This window comes from Bradysia coprophila, unplaced genomic scaffold, assembly GCF_014529535.1.
Source record: "Bradysia coprophila strain Holo2 unplaced genomic scaffold, BU_Bcop_v1 contig_324, whole genome shotgun sequence".
NCBI lineage: Eukaryota > Metazoa > Arthropoda > Insecta > Diptera > Sciaridae > Bradysia > Bradysia coprophila.
In genome coordinates, this window is record NW_023503584.1 from 3,355,739 (window position 1) to 3,380,163 (window position 24,425).

At 33.7% G+C, this 24,425-nt stretch overlaps 1 protein-coding gene across 4 annotated transcripts in view; it reads left to right on the forward strand.

Annotated features, from left to right (window-relative positions):
* Positions 1–2,899: 2,899 nt before the first annotated feature.
* Positions 2,900–24,425, forward strand: part of LOC119079471 (protein pangolin, isoforms A/H/I/S) — an 86,818-nt gene continuing 65,292 nt past the window's right edge. For 2 of the 4 annotated variants that reach the window (XM_037187403.1, XM_037187405.1), the window contains exons 1-3: positions 2,906–4,701; positions 11,249–11,856; positions 15,289–15,383. In XM_037187403.1, the coding sequence (XP_037043298.1) occupies positions 11,580–11,856; positions 15,289–15,383 (372 nt within the window). In that variant the 5' untranslated portion in view covers positions 2,906–4,701; positions 11,249–11,579. Of the gene's footprint in view, positions 4,702–11,248; positions 11,857–15,288; positions 15,384–24,425 lie in introns of all 4 variants that reach the window. The other 2 variants (XM_037187404.1, XR_005088176.1) reach the window with 2 other exon arrangements.

Consider the following 24,425-nt stretch of genomic DNA (forward strand, 5'->3'; position numbering starts at 1 on the left):
GAATCAAGTACCTAAAACCAATTATACAAAATACACTCATCGCCTTTTCGTTCAAATTCGGAGCTGAAAAACAACAACAACTAACACTTCATTGTAGATATTAATTATCTCTTTTCCACATCTCCAAATTTGCCTTAACAAGACAAGACTCATAAAAAAACATAACAAGAAAACGACCCAAAATACATCATTAAAGTGAAGCAAGCAACAAGACGAGGAACAAAAAAAAAATAACCAGTCCAGAGAAGAAAGACCAAGCAGAAGAAAAAAAAAAATGAGAAAAAATGTGGATATAAATAATGGGATTCTTCGAATTTGACAAACCGAAGATCACACGAATCATCGGTTTACTTAAGCTAAATATCATCGAATGCATAGCCGATCTTGGTGGACTACGTAACAACACATATAATAAGAACAAATAAGAAGAAGAAAAATTTCAAGCACATTGAATACATACAAGAATATAATATACCAAACTGGATTAGGGTTGCCCATTTACGGATGGGCTAAGGATCACAATAGAGTGGAGCATTTTCGTTAACCAAATATTGACAAAATCTTCTACTGCCCAATAAATTGATAAAACTTTTTCTTTCATTTGCCGAGAAAAAAATTGTCTGGCCCATCAGATTTGACTGGATTCAACTGGCAACCCTAATTTTCCAATGTAGAATCAAATGAGAAGAAATAATGTTTCGAATGAATGGATAAATTCATGTCAAATTTTTCTTTTTTTTTCTTTCACTTATACATATCGTTCTCTTCTTTTCGGCTGGTTGTTTAAAGCGAACAGACTGGGCAAGAAGAATTTTCCAAACAAAAAATGCTTGCACTTTTTTAATAGAAAAACAAAGAAAAACATTTGAATACATTACAGAATGCGATACCGGAAACAGGTTTGCCATATACTCTTTCATTGTTTTGTTTTTTAATCTGAAGATTTTCGCATATAAATACTACACTTCACGTTATTATAACATGTAAAGTAATGGCGAACATTGAATGCTACTCTAATTGTAGAGAAGATGTACAATTGGAGTTAATTAATCTGCGAATTCTTGTTCACACTGTTGTATGATAGGAGTGAGAGCCGAAGAAAGATTGACGCCCTCTAGCCCGAGCTGACAGGCAATAAATCACTGAAAGACCTGAATAGCATTAGCACTGAATAGATCAAGTCCAAGGTTATTCGGACTGTCAAAAATCATTCACTGAAAACCTAACCTGAAAATATGTGCATCGGAAATATTTGCGTGGTTTTCATAGGTTTCTTGTAAAATAATGAGCTCAAACACTTACGCCATAAAAGAAACCATTTAATCTAACCTTTTACAAGTGGGAAATCTCTGAAATTTGACGTTTTTGTTGTTCCGAACAAAACACAAAATCAGACGGCAGCTCAATAATTTGATCACAGAGTTGAGGTTAGGGTTCTCTATGGATGACGGTGTAGCAGTGTAGCTGACAGTGGTCGGGCTTACAGTTACTTGGACTTGATCTATTTTAACAAGCATCAAATTTGGATGCTTTAGTGATAAGAGCTACCGGTTAAGAGGGTTGGTATTGTATGTTTTAACTCATGCAAAGATAAGTCAACTATATTTTCTAAAGAAAAATACTGTGATTTCATTGGCCTCGTAATATGTCAATGCTACGAGCAGTGCTGTGGCCTCAAAGAGCGTTCTATGATAGGTGGAATAATTCTAAAGTTTTGACAAAAAAATGTTCGTTGAATGTTTCCATGGCAATTTAGTTTCAGGTGCCGTTTAAGACCGCCGTTAATTTTAAACCCAGTTGAAACTGTAACTTGGGCTAGCCGGCGAAGGCATTTTTCGACGACTTTCATGTCTCTTTTGCTAATTAATAAGTTAAAATGAATTAGCATGCAGAAATACGCTTCATTATCTGCTGAGTTTACGACATTACCTCACCAACAATTGTTGCTTCAAACTGAAAGAATGGAATCAACAAATAAAGGGCTTTCAGACTTTCATTGTTGTTTCAAAGGTCCTTAAAAGTCGGTCAAGAAAGTCAACATTTTCATGAAAATCGATGGACCGTTGTTAAGTGCACAGCATCTTGTGTGGTCACCCTACACAGCATAAATATAAATTTAAAAATTGAAAAACCATTGCCTAGATCTTACAGAACTGATTATTTTTCTTCGTTTTTTTTTTAAACTTTTTTATTCGGAGAAATAATAAAAATTCTTCATAGTTGGTTTATAAGAAAAAGATATGTGTACGGGGTTTTGTATGTATAAGTTTTTAGTGATATCTTGAGATATATCACGAACACACATCATAAAATAGTACAAGCAACGTCGAAAACAAAAAATTATTGTCTGTTGCTCTCTTTCAAAAAACCAACTAACTAAAAATTAAACATCATGAAAAATGCGTCTACGTCTACACAGTGTCGATACGTATGTGTTGTGTGTGTGGTGTGGTATGTATCAACATTTTATATTCTGATTGTATGGACGTACATATCTATATATGCTGCGTATATGAATCGACTGAACACTGAAGTATAAAAAAAAAATCATTAAAACTTGAACTTAAATAATTTTTTTTTTATTTTGGAAAACCGACTAGTTGATATAACTTGTAAGTGTTCGAGTTGCTACAGCAAGCAGTTTTGTTCGACTTATAATTGGAGAAAAGGAGATGGTTAGACGAAAGAACTTCTTCTGACAGCACACTCATCGAAAATTCATTCACATCTACACTCACTTCCATCCATGTTGGATGAAATGGCAATAGGTTCACGCGTACCCGACGATGAATCAAGTCTTATAGTTCGGTCTCACTCTCGCACCATACATTCAACGAAATCTTTTTATAATGTATACACATAACTTAACACATAAACCCATAACCAATCTGTTTTAAAACATTTTTTAGTTGTTGGTTTTTATGCGACCGTGCAACATATAAAACACACAAAATATTTATTCTAAAACAAAAAAAAAAGAACTGAGAAGGAAAAAGAGAAAAAAAGAAGATTTTTTTTACATTGACAAAGTTTTTCATTTTATCTAAAAACCGAGATTTTTCATTAATTCAACGGCTTTGAAGTCTAGTCGGTGTAAACGTTTTTCCGCTGTAACAATTTGATTTTTATGCAATCGGCCCGATATCGGACAATAAGTGTTTTTTTACTGTCGGCCTGTTCGTTGTTTATTTTTTCTGCTGTGTTATTTGGTCGTGTTCCGGAATTGTTTTCGTTCATAAAACCCGAAAAAAAGCAAAACATTTTTTATCATAAATAATACAAAAAGAACGAGAGGAAGAAAAAAAATTCACCGAAAGAATAACAACAACAGTCAGTAATGTGCTGAAATACTTTCTTCATAACCGAGTCAAAGGAAAAAAAATGGTTGACTTGGTTGATGAATTGAATCAAACGATGTTATCTTTATTTTCATAATATATTTTTTTTATTAATTCGTTCAGAGGAGTGCGTACACATATGCCGGAATAGAAGACCAGTGAAATATGAAATCATTTTAGTGTTCATTGTTTACAATATAAATGTGCACATAAAATCGCCACGAGAATTTTCATTTATATACAACACCCAATGGGCATTTACATACTTTTTACATACTATATGCAATATAACATCGCGTGTGTCTATTAGACGGAATATAAAAAAGAAGAACGGGCATATATACAAATCAAAACATGTAAAATTGATTCAGTTTTTCCGGGTGAATTTCAAATAGAAACAACATCATGACGTATGTGATAAGGACAAGAACATTTTATTGTCAACATTTTGCTATCATTATTAATTGGTTGATGTTGATTTAACAATTTTCGTGCAATACCGTCATTTTGTGTATTAAAAACCATCTTGTCACTTGAGAAATTTTTGTTCAACAATTGAACCGAAAGCCATCCACTTCAAATGCGGATATACATTTCGTGCGATTCATTCAATTCATTCATATACAACGATCAAGAATTTAACTTGAATTTTCATTGAAGAAAATGATATTTTGATTGCAACCGCTTATCGATGAAAATATGCAATAATAAAATTGGTGCGAATATTATACATACCACCTAACTATGGATACGATATTATGGTATTAAAACCGCGAACCGAAATAAAAACACCTACCACAAAATAAAGTTTAATAATTTTTCGGGTTAATTATTATAAACACCTGTTGTGATATATGTGTATAGAATTTTGTGTAACATCACATTGAACCACCATTATTATAATAATAAGTTTCATATACATACCATCTCTCTATACATAAATGATGTGCAGTGTAGTCGAACACCAAACGATAAAAAAAATATTCATTTTTATTTGAATGCTGATAACAGAGCCAATGTGTTGATTGGGTTCATTTGTGATTTAAAAAAAAAATATTTTTCTTGTGTGTCGGATAAAACAGAAATGAATTTCGAATTTATGTGGAAGTGAGAGAGTGGAAAAAGGAAAACCCCCCCGACAAAAGTATAGAAATATAGAAATCCAATTCAATTAACAAAAAGTGAATATATATTTGGATCAAAGAATATTGCATCAAATCAAACGAATTGATTTTCTGTTGTGGTTGTGAAATTTGGAAAGAGTTTCCATTAGCGTATCAACAATTTCATTGCTAAAACGCCGGGATTTATTCGTTCCATCAGACAACAACTCTACTAAAAAGGGAACTTCAAAGTGTTTCGTGTAAGTACTTCAAATCCATAGAATTAAGATTAATGCTCGTAGCAATAGTCAACTTGTAGAACTGAAAAATTACCGAGACTATCGGATATTACGATTCCGAATTGATCCGGCTGACTTATCAGATTAACTCTTTGAGAGTTTAATTCATCTTAAGACTCGATTAAAAGTAACAATTTAGTGGGAACTAGATCTGATTCCACAACACTAAAAAGAGAACGCTGTTAAAATTACAGCAGTTTAAAGGAATTTCCATAAAGGGATTCTAGGAATTCATTTTATTACACTCGGTTCTGCGGGTATGGAAATAATATTTACTTCCCGGTAACAGAGTAAACATTTCTTGGTACCCATAAACGTAATACTGACTTCCCGGTTCATACATTTCCCGGTGCTTTGTTCAGCGAAGGATCGATTTTCAGTTATCCAAATTTTGTTCCAAATTTTTTTACGGTAATAGGGCTACCAGGATACCGCATTACTTCCATGCCCGCGGTCCAGGCTGAAATAAAACCTAATGAAAATCGGAAAAGAGGATAAACACAATACAAAGGATTCGAATGTGTCCTCAGTTTACCTCAACCATCAAAGTTAATTCGACTTTTTCAATCTACAAGAATGTTCTTAGATTTGTTGACTTCTGACAGAGGAACGGCATGAAGTTGAATTAATGTAAAATGCTGAAAGGCGAGTGTGTTAAACAGAAATGTAAAATTTGTATGATGAATGACAATGTGACTAATTCTTGTAGCCGTTCAATAATGTACGGCATAGTTTTCACGCCACACAGTTAGATATTAGATTGTTCCACGTAAAATGTTGCTGAGGATGTCAGCCTCGTTCTTGTTTTGTCAGACTTGTTTGCAAAGATCAGTTTTGTGGGCGTGATAACGTAAACTCAGCAAAAACTTTTCATCGTTTAAAATGCCAAGCAAAAATTTGTACGGTACTTTACATGGACAGGTAGATATGGAGTATAAAATGTGTTCTAGTTGTGGTAAGATAACCATTTTCATTGATAAAAATTTGTCGTTCAAGTATCACAATGTTCCCCGAACTAACATTCTCTGTCAATGTTTGTATTTTAACCGTAATACTCTGCCGGAACTATACACCGAAAAACCTTGCGATCAATGCATTTTAATTGTTCTTCGAGTTTCCTTGAAGCAAGTGAATTATAATATTTGTCAATGGATGGCATATCTAATAAAATTTACAACTCGCCTGACGACAATGTTTGAATCGAAAGTGGTTATAATGTTTGATCACCCATACAATTTAGCCGACGGCAAAAATTTTCTAACACATTGAAAATGCGCAAGTCAAGTCATACACCATTATATTTTGAGGAAAAAAAATATTTTTATGAAGGTGCCTTATATACCTGCGCCATGGAATGTTCAGATTATTTTATGTATTTTTCATCATAGACAAATAGGTCTCGTCTCTTTTACCTACTACACTTTCTATTGTAAATACAAAGCTTATTTACGATATTCTAAACAAAATTGTCTTTTCTTGAGATTGTATAATTTCTGTTAGGATTTCATAATGAAATTTTTTGTTGTTGTTGTTGAGAAAATTCGGATTTGATTATGCTTCCAACAAAAGTTTGTGTCAGTGCATTGAATATGATACAAAAAATAAGTAAATAGTGAGACATGCTCCTCTGGGAAGATTGATCAGATTGATTTCTCATTTCGCCATGATTGGTATGGATTTTAAGATGAAGGATTTCATATGTATTTATGAGCAGGGATTTGTTTTCTTTTCAGAATCGTAAAGCAATAATAGTAAACAACTAAATGGTAAGGTATTCAGTCGGAATAAATCACCGCGATCGTTTATTTTAGTTGGACATCTGCATCTCATCTCCAAGTATAGTCAAGTTGTATCGATCAGTCTAAAAATTGTAGAATTTCTCTTCCTTACATAATGTTGTATTAAAAATAATGAACAACGCCGAATCAAATGATTCTGATTCAGTTTAAATTATTCCAAATCTTTTACTTCATTTGGTTAAGTTACAGTTTTTTTTTCGTTGTTCTCAGTAACAAATGATTTACAGGAAATATTTTGTACGTACTGAGTGAGTTCTTAGTTCTAGAATACATCATAAGTATAATATAGAAGAAAAACACTTTCCTATGAAATGGTACTACGCGAACAGTAACGAAAGACCCTTGTTTTTCAAATGAATGTTCATACCAGATATGGCCGATTCTTCAAAATCGATCCAGTCGATTTACCTTGAACGCATTCATTATTTATGTCAAAGTAATATGAAAAAGAGTGCGTTTGAATCCGTTTTTAAAATCGGTATGTCCTCCGCGATGACATTAGATCATACATGGTAGTTTATATTAACTCGAGCAGGCACTTTAGGCACACCGGAAAGTGCTAAGGGGGTCAAGGAATACCTCCAAATAAATTTCTAAAAATTAAAAGTAAAATTTTTGATTTTTAAAAATTTTTTGGAGGTATTCCTCGACTCCTTTAGCACTTTCCGGTGTGCCTAAAGTTGACAAGTCACAAAAACCGGCAACGTGTTAATTGCGTGTTTCATCAATCTCAGCACCTTTCTCAGAATGCCACAAAAGTAGTACAGTTAGTACAAATTTCATGAAATGTCGTCTCACCAAAGACGCGCAGGGTCTTAGAGGGTATGTGGATTGCATAAGTGAGACTGAGCCGGTTTTTGAACTTATTGAACTGGTTCAGCTCTTTTCAGGTCTGAACATTGTTGGTTTCAGGAATACTACACACAATTTGATCCAGAACTTTTCAAAAGTCTTCATTTCAAATTATTCTCATCGCGGGTATCGAAAATAAAATTGGGCTTGCTTGTCTACCCATTCTAAACGACAAATGATTTTAAAGAACGTGAATTCAAAGCAGAAAGGTACTCTCAATGTATAATAAAACCGAAAAACTTCTAAAATTAACGTAAATCGAAGAAGAGACTCCATTAATTAAGGAATTTTTAAGTTATTCGAAATAAAACTGTAGCTCTAACAATTACTCTACTCCTACATTCCATAAATTCACATTAAAAATTCTAAAACATTAATTCTAGTCATACAGCTAGCATAATCATGGCTAATTCAACACAATTTGATGAGTTTATTACCTTGAAATAGCTGACAAAATATTTGCTTCACCTGATTAGACACGGACACGACGAAATTCCAATTAAAATTGTTGATTTTTTTAATTAAAAAAAATTGTTTCGTATTCGTCATTCTGTCAATCGAACAAATAAGATTCAACGAGCTAGGGAATTCCATTTTGGTTGTACCAATATGAATTAAATATATTTTTAACGATGCGAGCTTCTACATATTGATAACATTACGGGAAAAAATTCTCGCCCACATCAGGGTGTTGTATATCGTACTGAGTGAATTTAAGTAAAAAAAGGTTTTTGACCTACGATGATGTGTAGAACTGATCAATCTTTCAACTGTTGCCTAGGATTCTTAGCACAACTTTTGTCAGTGTACATATTCCCATGAATTTTATTAGAGATTTATAGCCTCACTGTTTCTTGTACTCAATCAGTATAGACTCAATGATGGTCACGCTATCACCGATTTTCCATTGACATTCGTTATTGACGTGATCGTTTTTCTATTCCAACCGTTTTAATAGAACATATGACCAATCTAATGCCCAAAAATCCATTTCGAGAAATTGAAATTTTAATTAACAAAAAAATGTTTTTTTCTTGGGCCCTTCACTAAATTAATCGATGGGAAATCTTTTGATGTAAGATTGACATTAAATGAAATTACAGTTTTATTTCATTAACGTGTAGGTACCGAAAATGAATCTAATCGAATTGTGGTATCATATCTAGGTTGAATTGGCGTAATTATATTGGTTATCAAACGTCAAGTGAATGTTACTGTTGTTGGTGCCTCATTCAATGTCACAGTAGTGTATTAATTGAAATGTGTGTGATAGTAATGATACGGTTTAGAAAGTGTATAGTAATATAGAACATAATAATGGGGTGGATTGAGTTTTCGGAAACATAAATCACAATCGAGGTGAAATTTAGTGAATTCAGGAGTGAATTTGGTTCCCATATAGAACAAGGGTATTATCATAAAATCATTGAATCTGGTACTTCACTTCACAAAAATATTACTAAGTGCGTAGTTATAGATTATTACGTTTGATTCCTTGAATGAATTGCAAAAAACTTCATTGTCTGATGTATTTTAGTATTTTAGTCAGGAAATGTACTAGATTTCTTACAGTTCATTCGTAGAGTTCCGTAAATTATTACTTTGACTTGTGTGGTTGCATCCATCGGAAACGAGTTTTAAACTTTCATTGACAGTAAACGAGTTTCCGGAGCGAGTAAAAGCTACTACTTCATTAGTCTTAACATGCACTTTGCTACATATGACCACATCAATCACGATGTCATCGATTGTCGTTGATTTCGATAACAGATGATTAGGTGTGTCTGAGAAATTTTAGTGACTCAAAGTCACCGTAGCATTGCTTCTTGCATTAACACTCGTATGTTACACGTCAAACACCTCCATACTTGAACCTTTTTCTTCAGCTACGTTATATTGGCATGTGTTGTGTGTTTTAATTCACACCAAGAAAGCATGACTCCTGTCATGAAAACAATATTCTGATACCATCAGCCTCCAAATATTTTGTGTTATGTTAATGCTAGGAGCAGTGCTATGGCATCGCTGTTTTTAATTGAATCCGTTGTGTAATCGAGATTTTACATTATGATCGGTTGCATTTGCAAAAATGATCGGGTAAAAGGATCGGAGAATTAATATCTATGTAATGTCAGTACTTTCATGCCCCATTGAGTGTGCTGTGAATCACAGCCTGTGATTGCATTTTTACTTTCGATTTTATTTCAAAATTTATAGTGCGGAGAATTGAAAGTCAATCAGAAAAGTGTTTGACGTATTACACACAACAACGCAACGGTTTTACTATTGTGAATTGAGGCCGGTAGTAATGAAGCAGCTGTTAGTTATCGGATATATTTATTTGGATTGATAGTCCTATATCGTCTGAATAACTCGAGTATCCTTATTCGATTACTATCTGGAACACACATCTTGACATCCAACAAACAAGTTCTCAACAAAGAATTTCTTCCCGAATTATTTTTCTTTTCGACTCCTTGAGCAGATAACAAACAACAACGGTTCGTCGCCATAATATTCACAAAACAAAAATATTTCCAAAGAAATAAACAATCATATAGTGATAATAACATGGCTTATATTGAAGTATATTTACCTTTTGGTATATTTTTTTAATCTAATCTCACTTTTAGTATATTTTTATGTTTATACACACGAATACAAGTATAAATGTCTATATCTTAGCCCGTGGTAGATATCTATTCTATTCGTATTTATGTTTCATATTACACCATTTATTATTACTTCTCTTCCATGATAATCTAAACACATGGAACGTTTGTATAAATAAATAGTATCGTGTAACTCAACAGCCAACAACTTACATCCATGCGAAGTGAAGAGTGTGCATGTCGATCGGTTCAGTTTAAAAATAATTAATTTTTTTTCCTTCTTGTATTATTAACAGCTATAAATTAAGATATGCCTCCGTTCCAATGACTAACTAATTCGGTAACACAACACGGGAATGTGGAAGAGAAAAATTATATATTTTTTTCGGTGTGTGTTTGAATTAGAGATTTACCGAAAGGTGGATAAAGTCATGTCAAAATAACACGAACGGATAACAATTCTCAAAATTAATGGTCCTAATATGTAGCTCAATGCCAAAGACGACCTCGCAGATGATTATTTTCGGCATTTTCTGTTATTGTGATGCGTATGATGACAAGTATTTACGACGGATTTTTATATTTTCATTCGTAATTTGAGCAAAAAAGGCGATAATTAGCTGAAATCATATCTGGTATTGCAAAGTCCGGTGTAAAGTCATATTCACTACGTCACACCGCATAAGTCGGAAATCTCTATCCAACGATATCAAAAATTTAATTAAGCCGAAAATTATTTTACGATCGACACCAGCTAATATTACCGTTATGAAGTCTGACCTCGTGAACACAAATATTCCGAGATATGCAATCTTCGCGTTACATTATTATGCTCAACGCTAAAGATGTTATTTATTCAAATTTCGCGCATTCAATGTATCTCTGTCGCTTTTCTTTCTCTCTCCCTCTCTTCACAACATTGTTTTATGTGATTTGTCAATTAGTTATCTTATCTCTATATGAAATTGACAGATGGTATCGTAATATGCTATGTACGAAGATTTTTCGACAATACTTTAACATTAATTAGAGTTAAATGTATAATGAATTTATAATTATAGCCAGACATTTAATAAGGTAATTATAGGTCGGATAGAACTGATAGTGAGCCATCATATATGCATGTGAAATTGGTTCGATGTTTTGATAATAACTAGATTTACATTCACCGTAACAGTTTACCCAAATCGCTACCTTGTATGTGTGCGCCATGTAAGACTAATTAGATTTTCTAATACTTTTCAGATTACTACCGGAAATTTGCCTGTTATCGCTCAACAAGACAGCATCAGTAAAATTTGCTAAAGCGTACCTGACTACCCAACTTCAATACACAAAAAAAACACAAACTCATTTTGCTGATAAAAAAAACTGTTGTGTCAACATCGTCATTAAAGCGGAATAGGAAGCGAACACCACTAGCCAGCGCACACACCAGAAACTACATTGAAAAAATTGAAAATTATCTAGAAATGTGTCACGATTTTCGATCGAATGTTCAACGCCTCAAATCGTACAAATGCCGTAGTTTCTACCATTCATATAATCACTGTTGTGTCATCCTGTCAGCGAAGAAATGTGCAGTGCACAAAAAAGTGATTTAAATTCTGTGCCAAATCAAAGGATGCCACACAATAGTCATAATTCCCATGCTGGCCATACTGGGTCATCGGGCGATGACCTCAGTAGCACGGATGAGGTGAAAATTTACAAAGATGAAGGGGGCGATAGGGAGGACGAGAAAATCTTGTCCGAAAATTTGTTGGAAGAGAAATCCAGTCTGATCGATTTAACGGAAAGTGAGGACAAAAGCGGGAAACATAATTCACGACAGGATCATAGTCCAGTTTTCGGTAAGTTTTGTTTTCTTTCTTTCTTTTCAAAAATGCACTTATTTACAGAGGGGAGAGACGGGAAAATTCTTTGCTTAATTAGTCATCGTCTGATAAAAAATATTTATGTGAACGTGGCTCCAGCCTCAGTTTGTAATAGTTCAGATCAGAAGGAATTAAATTAATGTGCAAAATTTGTCAAATTCTTCAAACTATCTACATTCAACGAAGTTTTGTGTGGAAGTTCTTCATGCGACATAAAGTCAAGATGAAAATCAAACAAGAAAAAAATAATTTAAATTATGGAACTTTACTGAGTCACATTCCAATTTTCCTCAACATATGTGCAAATATGCTTTCTTTACGGCGTAGTTCAGTTGGTGCATAACGTTTCCATCGTCATCGGAAACGAGAGATAATAAAATTCATATTAATTAATGTTCTGTGGGTTTATTTTTGAAATATTTTTTTTAGGTATTTATCGATGTATCACACTCGCGCACATTTTCTTTTGCACGAATATTGCTTTATTTATCACCTTAGGAAGTTTGTTGCCCTGAGATATGTTGATATTACACAAAAAAACTTATACCGGGTCGTAGTCTATTTCAGTTCCGTTGATAGCAACTACTAGTTCGGAAGGTTTTGATTTTTTTTTTCTGTTCAACGAAAGTCATGTGTTTCATTACACCTGAAACTTGTTTAGGATTGCCTCTGTATAGGAAAATAAGTTGATTAACGACCGGGCGGCAGGCGCGACCCGTATTTTACAAGTATGTTTTACTTGTTACGTCACGTTTATCTAATAATAACTGCAAATTCAATTCAATTTATTGCAAAAAGTTAAATTAATATCGAAGAAACGCATCCGCATTGCTGTTTCGGTTCGGTTCACAGACGACAATGATATCACCAGTGTCATTGTGGAATCTGCTACTTCTTTTAATCGAAGTTTTTTTTTTCAAGCGATTGATCTGTTACTTCATTTGTTATTTGTTACTTTAACACAAGTCTTCCAATACAAAAGTCAGCAATAGCCAGATCTCATCATTTACTGTTGTCGTTGAAATCGATAACAGATGATTAACCGTCCTTAGAGCGTGTAAAGCGGCATGAACTGATCTCATTACACATTTGCGATGTACACAACCATGAACTGGCCTCAACATGTTTAAAGACCCAGCGAATCTATCGTAAGAAATTTGTATTTTCTGGATTAGTATCATTCACAAAAGTTATGCTACAGAGATGACAGTTGAAACTATAGAAATAACATGAAACTTACGCTGCACCACGCCACATATCGTGCATCATTAATATTAGTTGTGGATTTATGCCAACAAATGCTATATCAGCATGTTTCAAAATATCTCTCCTCGTTTAGTCTTAGGTTTTTCGCGTATATCTTTGGAATTGCAGACTCCTCACCAGACTCAATACCAATCAATAAAACAGAAATTAGAAATTGAAAACTTTACCTTACTCCAGGATGTGAATTAAAACATGCTCAAACTGAGGGATTCTTTTGAAAACGTACTTACCGAAATCGGACGCACTTTTTAGTATGTGCCCTGAACGGCACTGGTTGCTAGAAGCCGAAAGTACAGTCAAAAAAATCCTCGATGCCTGTGTGGCTAGCGGGAGATGATCAGGAACCGAAAGCATGCACTGGTGACAACAGACTTTTGTTATTTTATAGTGAGCTATGTTTGGTGACATTGAAAACGTAGATCTTCGAGTACCACTCTCAAATTCGAAGAAATATTTGTCACTAACCATGCATGTTCGATGTCACTGGAAAGTTAAGGCCAGTAGTAATCGGGGAAAACAGTTTTTTTTGTGTTTCTGTTGCAACAGAGGAATCGTTACAAGCTCGCCGAAGTAGTCAAATTTTCATCCATGTTTTCAACTGTTCATATTTCAGTGTAGGTAAATCTTAAACCCACTTACACCTTATCTGTTTCTCTCAATTACCTTTCTGCCGCACGACTATGTAGCGTTGTATCTAATAAGAACTCCATAAGAAAAGTGCAGGTTTTCGGTTTCTGATTATCTCCCACTAGCCACACAAGCATCAAGGAATTGTTTTGATGGTAGTTTTGGCTTCTAGGGACCAATATCTCAGTCAGGGCAAAAAGGATCCCTCACAACTCACTATTGTACAGTATATAGTTTAGTTATACCGCAGTACTTTGTACGGGTTTCAAAATATGTAAAATCGTGAACGAGCACAATTAAATTCTTGGATGATACAATAGCAATTTGTAAAGTAACAAGATCCATCTATTGCTCTTCAAGTATACGATGCTGTTCGGCTTAACGTACTACTTGCTACACTTTATATATACGAAAAGTAATATAAACGCTATCAAAGTTCCTTCAATATCAATAAAAACTACAATAAAAATTATGAAAACATCTCGACGTTATACGTATGTAACAAGAAGGGATAGTGCGAAAGTGAACATCAGCATCTTGCAAACGATATTGACTCGATGAGATTTAATGTGGCAAACGATTCAGGCACATGCATGTTTAACAACATCTTTTCTGTATTAAATCGTTCATGTGGAAATGAGTTTTTGTATGAAATATAAAATTTGCACATAAGAATCATAAAATTTATGCATCAGAAGTGCGTTGGATGTATTTTAATACATTATAACTCATCTCATAATGAATTTTATGTCCGAAAATAGAAATTTTTTACTGAGCAGATTTAGCATCTTTCTTTAAGATATTAGGAGTAGGAGGAAAAGAGTAGATGGAGAAGCTAGATCTGTATACACGGCATAATGTTGTAAAAATTGTTGTTTTTACATAGAAGAATGGTAGGATACCACACCATCCATTGCTTGGAAATTAAAAACCCGTTACGATTATAGAGATTCTTGTGGTTACATGAAAGCAAATCAATAAAGTTAGAACGAAGTAATTAAGATTAAAATCAAGCGGTCAAACTTTACAGCCAGTTGGGTAAGGGAAGAGTTCTTAAAGTTTTGTTTGTATGTGCTGAGATCACCGTACTTTGGGCCCATCTATGACTTTAACCGTTTTACAAGATTGCAAGGCAGGTAATCTTCTACTCCGTAGAAGGAATTTAGAAAAAATTGGATCAAATTTCAAGAAATGTAAAAACAATTGATTTGATACATTTGTCAGTGAACATACTTAAATCCCGAAAGCCCAAGAGTTGTCACCTTCTCTCGGAATGTCGAGATTTAAAAACAAAAGGAACTGAAGTGGGAGTGTAGAAACGGGAAAGGGTGAGCCTAATAATTTGATTTAACTGACAAAACATACGATAAGGAGAATGTCACATAAAAAATTTGGCACGTCTAAAAGTTCATGATTTGAGTACATACTAGGACAGAGAATGAAGGGTGTTTTTAGTGGCTTGTCATACAACGTGTGCTACCAAAAATTTTAATTTTACTTTTTCATTTTTTGCAGGAAAAGTCGAACCTCATTCTAGTTTTAATATGGGTTACCTGGTAGCACCTTATTCATACACAAATGGAGCCGCTGGCGGTCTTCCTGTTTCAATGGTAAGTTAATAATATCCTTAATCATTTCCCGGTTGCATCGCGTTCACATGAATCCACATGAATCTTTCTATTGTACGCCAAAAAATGTGCCCCATTATTCTAACCATTTCTTATAGCCGACAAAACAACGTCATTACACAACCCTAAGTTATTCGACCATTATTTATCTATTTTCATTTCAATCATCGAATTGTGTACATCCCTCTAATTCATTTGCCAACTTGTTAACTCGATAACTGTTCCGCAATCCATCCAACCAAGAGGAAAACGAAATATCGAGAACAGAAAATAAGAAATAAAAGAAGAAAATCCTCTATCCGGATGTGATTTGGTATTATTAGCAAATCATGTCTGACCATCCGGACTTGGAAACTAAATGATTTTGTTTGATTTGATTTGTATTTTGGGTAAAGTCCCTCTCGTGGTGCTTAAGCTGTTCTGTCATTATCATTACAGTATTTTTGTGGTCAATTTAATATGAATTGATATGTGTTCATGCATTACACCTTCGGTAACGTTAACCTACGTGATCGTAATTATATGCTTTCGAATGAAACCGATGTTTTTTTTCTGATGAGGGATGTTTATTTATCATAAGACCAGGCATGCGTTTATTGTGGATGAAAACGTTACTCGTCTTACAATTTAAATGCGAGCTTCCTTTTTCGAAAATTTAATTAAATAAAATAAAAATTTTGAATGAAAAAAGGATTTCTGAGAAACTACAACAAAAAATTACAGAGACGAACCCTACCGATTATAACGTGTAATTGTACCCCACTCCAACATTCACTTGGTATACTTAATTCATAACAACTTCTAATATTACAAGGGATCATTTCAATTGAAAAGAAGGATTCATGTCAACAATAAAAATTCCATTTTGTATCAATTACACGTTAAACGGTTGTTAGATTTATTATCATGAAATGACGGTATACGTGTCGTGTGCAATAAAAATTATTATAATGCATACGCATTTTTGGGTATTTAATACTTACAACATTCTCAAAATAGAATGCCGGGGTCGACATGTCGACAATGCTACATTTATGAGCAATTCTGTTCGGATGATAGACCTTATTGTAATATTGATACATGTTATATACTGAGTTGTAAGGCATTCGGGATCACTTTCGTATACATACGGTTGTTATGAGAGGAAAAATTGATCGAATTGATTGTTGTTAGGGAATGGGATGGAAATGAACACTCAATTGATATAACATTCTGATGTACGGTGAATTGTCTTTCTTTTCTATTGTTGCCTTTTTGTCACTAAATTTGAATGGATTCAGGTTCAGGTACGGCTTTCAATTTAGAGATTAATTGAACATTTGAAAACGCTCGATTTTTTTCCAAGAACTCCGATCAATGTCGTTTTAAGTCAATTTTAAAGCTGTTTCAATGGGTTGATATCGTCATATGAAATCTGCAACTTGTTCTGTTTAATGAAACCCGGCATTTCATAGAAAGTCCATGAATTGTTACAATGTTATATGTTAAAGGACTAATCTGTGATCTTATTTCTATCGTCCTTGCGGATACATGCTATGTTCAGAGACAACCAAAAAACGATAAGTTCTATTTGATGTGAATTCATTGAGCAAATGTTAAAAACTAATGAAGTAACAGATTCTGTGTCACTATGTTGAATACACCTAATGTTTCGTTTAGTACGAATAAAAAATGAATGTCTGCTGTCTGCTGTTTACCGATAATCATCAACTTATGCAAAAATCGTAGGTCCCATAAAATAACAACCCTATACACACCAACACCCAATAATAAATTTTAATATTTCGTCAAAACCACAAAATGCTCTTAACTTTCATCACCTGCATAAGCAAACAAAATTGATTTTTTTTCTGAAAGGTAAACCTTAAGTACAAAATCCATAACTTCAATCCCTAAACCGCATAACCATGAAAATATGAGCACGAACAATAACTCGTATTATTTCAATGAACAAAAAAAATCATCAAATGCATCAGTTTTTTTCCACATTCATTGTATGTTATTCCTGCCACTTTTAAAATATTATTCATTCATTCATTCGAACAATTTATAATGCAAAGTTTGTAGCTGCGCTGTGTGATTAAAATGAAAGGGGGTTGTGCAGGGCAGATTTATTATTTTATTTTTTTGAAGACACTTCAAAACTGAATTTAATTTTAAAATTAGGAATATATTCAAGCGGAGACCATGGAAATGAGTTTTTTTTGTTGCATGTAACTAATTAGCAAAAATTTCATTTTAGCTTCGCAACATATTTTTAACGAGATGTTCGCACATAGTGTGGTTACATAGTTCCTGGTAGTGTTTCTCTACTCTGAAAATTGCTCTTCATTTTTAATTTTACCTAACAAAACCGTAGTATCCGCTTTACCACGGACAAGAGAAATTCTTCGTTTCAGGGACAGTATAACGATAAATAAATGTAGATATGGCTACATCTCGTCTAGATTATTTTTTAACAAAATTTCCACTAACGAAATTAGTTGTTGCACCAAATCGTCCATGTACTTGATCCCATTCCATAATTAAAAATGAAAAGCGAGTTTTGTTTAGAGTTTTCTTCCTTTTTATAAAAACAAACTACTCGGACTCGCCTGCACATCTGCGTTTTTTTTTCATGTGAAACATATGATGCTAAATGTACGTGAAACTTGAAATTCTCCAGGCAAATTTAATTTTACTGAGAAAATAGTTTTGCATGCAGCAAAGTCCGCTGTGACTAAATTTTCATTAATCCAATGTCCATAAGCTTATAGTAATCCATAAATATTCGCAATAACAATCCGTTCTATACTCGGTTGCCATTTATTTCTGCCATTTATCCAATCAGTCAGTAATTATTCAACTCACCGGTGACCAATACGTTGTTGAACACGTGCTATTGAGAATATTACTCATAATGTGTCGAAAGGCTAAAAGGTTTCTTCAACCTTTCACAGGCGGGACAAGTATATCACCAAAATAATTGACGAGTCTATTACTTCAATTGATCGGAGTGTTTACAAGCATTATTTTATAGAAAGTCTTTTACTTCAGCTACACAACAATTTCAACTAAAATTTGTTTGATCGTGCCAGATATTCAACGAATTCGGATAAATCTTTTACTTCATTTTACTTTATCATCGGTTCTCCTGTATAAGATCACATCAGCCAGAGCTCATCGTTTATTTTTGTCATCGCTGTCGATAACAGATGCCACTAGTATACTCGTTGCTATTAGTTTTGTCATCGTTAAATAAGAATTTTACCAAAATTGTTGAATATGTAAAAATCCTCCATTAAAATTCTAAGTATCGAAATGAATAAACTTGTCGAACGTTTTAGTTTCCACTGAGCATCGAATCCTAAATAGCAGTGAACTTAAATATTCAGTGTGCGTCGAATGAAATTCATCATCATATCCTCAATGCATATAACATTGTCTTATTATAATTACACTTGCATGCTAAGCCAGTCGAAGCAACAAGCATAAACGCGGGTGGTGTAGTGGATATGGTGTTATGTGTGCTCAATGCATCCAGACATGAAAACCATCAATGATTGATATAACCCAAAAATAGCCCATTCGAATAACATTCACGCATTCACGGTGATCATAACTGATATTGTTTTATTTCTATACACACAATTCAAACTGACTGACTAAACAGACGTTTTCAAATTTTAATTCTTTTTTTTTCGTTTCTGAACGAAACACGCTAGTGGAACGGTATGAAACTTTTATAGGTCCATTTTATATTCAATTTATGTTTGTATCGAAATATATGTATGAAGTAAGCACATTATTGTTGCCTATATAGCCGAGTGTTTTGTGTACAGTGTACACATTACACATATTTTGTAGTGTTTTTAATGCGGTGTGGGGTTCGTGTTTGATTAATTAATTTTATTTGGTTAAATTGACGATGACAAATACAAAATAGTGGCTTTGTGTCAAAAATGATAATTTCGTTAAATAGCCATGAAATAATGTACTGTATAATGTGCGTCTGTTACGTATTTATGTAGTTTGTAGAGGCATTTTCAACTTCTATTTTTTTTTTGCCTAATACAAACGGACAAACGGTTTGTAACGAGGTTCTGTATCAACAGTTTTTATGATTATTATTGACATGACGATGTCTTCTGTTATAGTCAGGCGCGCGGGCGGGTGTTAATATCAATTTCAATGTAATTACCAATAAATGTGTATGCATTCGGTGGAAAAGGTGTTTACGACATTCGGTTCATACCATTATCTGAAAATTCATTCTCTGTAATAATAGTTATTGTCGCTTTCAATTCTGTAAAGAATAAATTTTTATTTACAACAATGTTGTCGTGTATGAGATTTACGAAAAAAATTTCAGCCAAAGGCCTCGAGGATTTTTGTTTCTTTGCGAGATTCTTATTGCTATTTTTAAGCAATACAAACGATACAAGGAAAAAGTTTTTAACTGGAATTTCTATAAAGGCTCCCTCTCATTAAGTGATTCCGAGTAATTTTAAGTAAATTTGCTATATCGGTCCATTAAGTGACTGTTAGCGACGCGACGTACGGACGTACCCTTTTCTGCGAAAACTTTTCTTAACATCTAGATGATTTAACACACTGGCTTAGTGTGTATCGCTTCTCTCTCTCTTTTTTAAGACAACGCACTGCAAAAGTGATCATAGTCGAGCTGCCAAATAGAGTACTATTTTGCATGAAATGGTGTTTTACAGTTGTGTGACACACTGTCAACTTTCATCACCATATTTAAAGTACCACTCATGCTTGAAGTGCATTGTTTAAGATAATGCTAGCAATGAAGGACAACCGTTAATTGAGTAGCTGTAGCTACATCAAGGAGGTGATCTTCGGGAATTAGGAGTTGTGATCATACCGATAATATCGATTCACCACGAAACATTTTTCGCGTTGAATAGGAACATTGCATTTGAACGTGTACAACCACTTTACACGGACATACCTCATTAAAATATAAAATGATTTGCTTGGAAATGAATTTGAAAAATCCCACTTCCGTATTCCTATTCCTGTTCCTTATGAATGAGTCTTCGATAGGATTTCATTACTTACATTAATATTTACGTAAGCGAAACGGCAATCGTATCGACAGAAAATCATTAAATCTTCCTTTCATTGAAGTAACATTCTGTAGTTGAAGCAAAATCTTTTACTTCATTCGTTTTATTTTACTACATAGAGAACACTAGTCAACGTTTATCGTTCATTCGTGTCGTCGATGTCGATAGCATATGACTAGAAACTAGAAAGCTATTGAGGGATTTTTGTGAAAGTGGACCAGGCTCCGTCTTAGATATTTTTTTGCGACGGTTTGTTCATATGCCCAAAAAATAGCTGCGACGAAGCCTGGTCCACTTTCAAAAAAATCCCTCATTACATTATGACTTCAATTGTTATAAAATGGTAAAGGATTGATAATAAGATTATTTATTGTTAAAGCAATTCGCATGAATGCACCATTCGCATTTTATTGTTTAACTAAATTTTCTGTGTAATTGAATATCGGGTTAAAGTTCCACATTTACCTACCCATATATTGTATAAACTAGGAGGACGTTTTGATCACCACTCTTTCATTACATCATCATAACGAAAAAGCCCTAAAATATTTAAAAAAATTGGTTATATTCCCAATAACACATGTCTTATTTCCTGCATGATTGCCCGGAGAGTATTAAAAAAAATGAAAACAGGGTGAAAATACAGCGCTAATCGTTCGAGGGGTGTTTCATCATGTATTTTATTTGAAACACAAATATGACCCCATTTAATCCATAATTATGATATAATAAATTTATAGTTTTTTTTTCTGGTTGTGTTAATAGTCGATTATTACACTGAATGTATAAGTTGTAATAATATCACGGTTTTTTTTTGTTGTAGAACGGATTGGGTGGTATAATTTTCGGTATGTGGTGCATTTAGTTAACTTAATGACAGGAGAAATTAATTTACACAAAGTGAGGTTTACATCTTTTTTAACTGGAAGGGTGGATAGTTTAGACTATTTTAATTGGACCTCAACCCACTTTCTGAGAATAAATAGTCATCTTACGTGCCCTTTCTCAAACTTTTTTCCCTTTGATGGTATGTTAACAATTAACGATTTTAGAAACAACTAATAATCTGCTATTAACAACGAAGACAATAATACGAAATAATCCTGACTGGTTGTCTTTTTATATAGAAAAGCGTACGTTAAAACAAATGAAGTACTAAATTTTCAGATTTTTCTATCAATCACAAAGTGAACTCTTTTAATAAATAATTTCTAGATTCTATCATTACATTGCAATCATGCTTGATCAATGAACACCTGTGACAATATAATTAATAATTCTGTGATTAGTTGCATTCTCTTCCACCCCCTCGTTAAACTGACTAACAATACAACTGAGGTTCTTATATCTTACAACCAAAACGAAGCACCAACAACAACGACAGCAATACTCAACACACCTCTGGGAATTTTTGGGAAAAAAAAATTACAAAAATCAAAATCTCGTTACTAAAATTCTACATACTCTCCACTGTAGTGGATTCTACCAAGATTTTTTTTTTGTTATTTATGTTTTGTATTATACACGGTTAAATATTTATGGTACCTACCAACCTACCATCAACTCCAATACATGTTACCGGACTGTTGTGTTTGGGATAACATATAAAAAAAAACAATTTATGTATCGTAGCAGCAACAAAAAAAAATATATCGAAGAGAATACTGTGTACAAGACTCTTCGCATAGGTAATAGCTCGTACAATAACTCGAAGGAGAAAAAAATTCCAAGAAAACAACACGGGTTTGGGCTTGAATGTTGAATGAAAAGACGAAGAATTATTTCGTATGCATAAGAAGTAAATAAAAAAAAACGAAAAAAACGAGTATCTGGCTCTCTGTTTTGTGTAATATACTTTTTGGTTATAGACACATATATAAACAACATACATACACGTACGTATATGCTTTAGAGACGAGACGACGGTTAAACATTAACATTTCATTAGCTTTCGTGCGATAGACAAATATTGAACAAATGCTACATTAGCATATATTATGGACTACATTCCAATAATCAGTTTTGAACATTAAACATAATGAACTACCATTCAGTTTGATTTGTTAAGTCCATTTTAATGCTTTTTCAAACACTTTCGATTATGTTCCAGATAGTTGGTTGTCGAAAAATTCGACCGGAATTTAAATTCTTTGATTCCTGAGTGTGAACGTTTTTTCCATTCCGATTTATGGTTGACGTGCCATTTTGAAAAACTATTAACGGAATTGTAAAATGGTTGTCAATTTGAATAGGGATGTTTTTCCCGTATGTTGAAGAGAATGGACTTTCTTTGTCAAGTAGGATATCTCAGGTACGGATAGACAATTATTAAACTTTGATCCTGACAATTGTCCTGAGGGTACTGACTCTTGTATAAATAGGTTGTATTCACAGGACGTTAAATCCATAAAAATGACAAAGTGTCATGCACCATATATCTCCTCTACGATATGTCATATTATTCCACAGCCCAATAAGAAAAACATTTGTTATACGACATTCATTCGAACGAACCCCTAACGACTGTATATCTGAGCCATCACACATTGGTGAACATCCAAATTGATGCCGAAATGATGCCTTTAGTGTCAAGTGACGAACACAATCCGAAGATAAGAATTGCCACAAATTTTTGAGTATTAAACTCGCCTGGAAGACAGGCTTTCCACTCTATTTTGATGTTGTTATAATGGCAATCAGCTGAGATATACACCAGCTTTCAAGTCTTAGTACAAAGCCTATTCGTACTACCCGGTTTGATATGCACGTACACATGATCCCCATCTTCAAGTTGTAGATTAAAACAATAGTTATTTAGAAAACAAGGGATAAAAAGGTGAAAAATTGACTTTTCGTGTGAAGTTTGTTGATCCGAGGCGAAACTGAGGTCACCCGAAAACGTTCCCTTTCATTTTTAAATCGAATTTTGTAACGCTGATTTCCCAAACATATTTGCTGGTTTTCCCTGAGTAATACAAGCCATTTTCAACACTAGGGAAAAGCATTTTCAGTAGCACATTACTATACCAGTGAAGGAATTCGATTCGTAGCCGGATCATCGTGATACGAGATATCAAATTATTTCACGTATATAGTACAACGTTTTACTTTACGATCGAGGGAAAGACCTTTCCCTAGTGCGAGAAAGACTTTTCCCTAGTGAGGCATATTCCCGCGTAAAGTAATAAATCCGAATGTTTATTTTGACGAGTTGGCGCGGATCATAATCTCAACTCGTCAAAATAAACATTTGAACAGAGGTGAATATCATTTTTTATGTGTCGATGCAAAGATAAACCCAAACTCCCTCTCCGAGCTGGTGCATAATGTTAGTCATACCACACAGGGATATATAAAAATTCTTAACTGGATAGGCCTGTTAATCGAACAAACTATATAATATTACCGGCTGTAAACCTGACATTTTTCAAATTCTACTTCTGACACTCGTCCCTGATAATTTGCCGATACGAGCACCGAACGAAAAAGGTTCTTATGTCGAGCCATATCGAACCGCAATATCGGAAAGGAACAACATGAGATTAGTAGAACCTCATATCAATTTGTTTTAAATATTTGTTTTGTCAAAATCTATTATTATTAAAACGTACAAATATTGGAGGTAGGGAAAAAATTTTATGCTTTATCACAGAGACAACAACATAATCTTTTTTGGCAATGCTCAATAATGGGTGTAGGGATCTTTTCTACGGAAATAAGGATACGTATAACAAACAGAATTTTACCTGATTGCGCCGAGTGTAGCATAACATTTATTTTTTTCGGTTCTATTTTGTTTGGTTTTGCTGATTGTTGGAACATTGTTCACCCATATATCTGACAATAATTTATAAAGAAGAAGAAATTTATTATTACTTTTTTTCTGTGAGAAGAAAAGATTACTTTAATGAACACATTTTCTGGCACATAATGGTTATACCAAAAGTTTTGG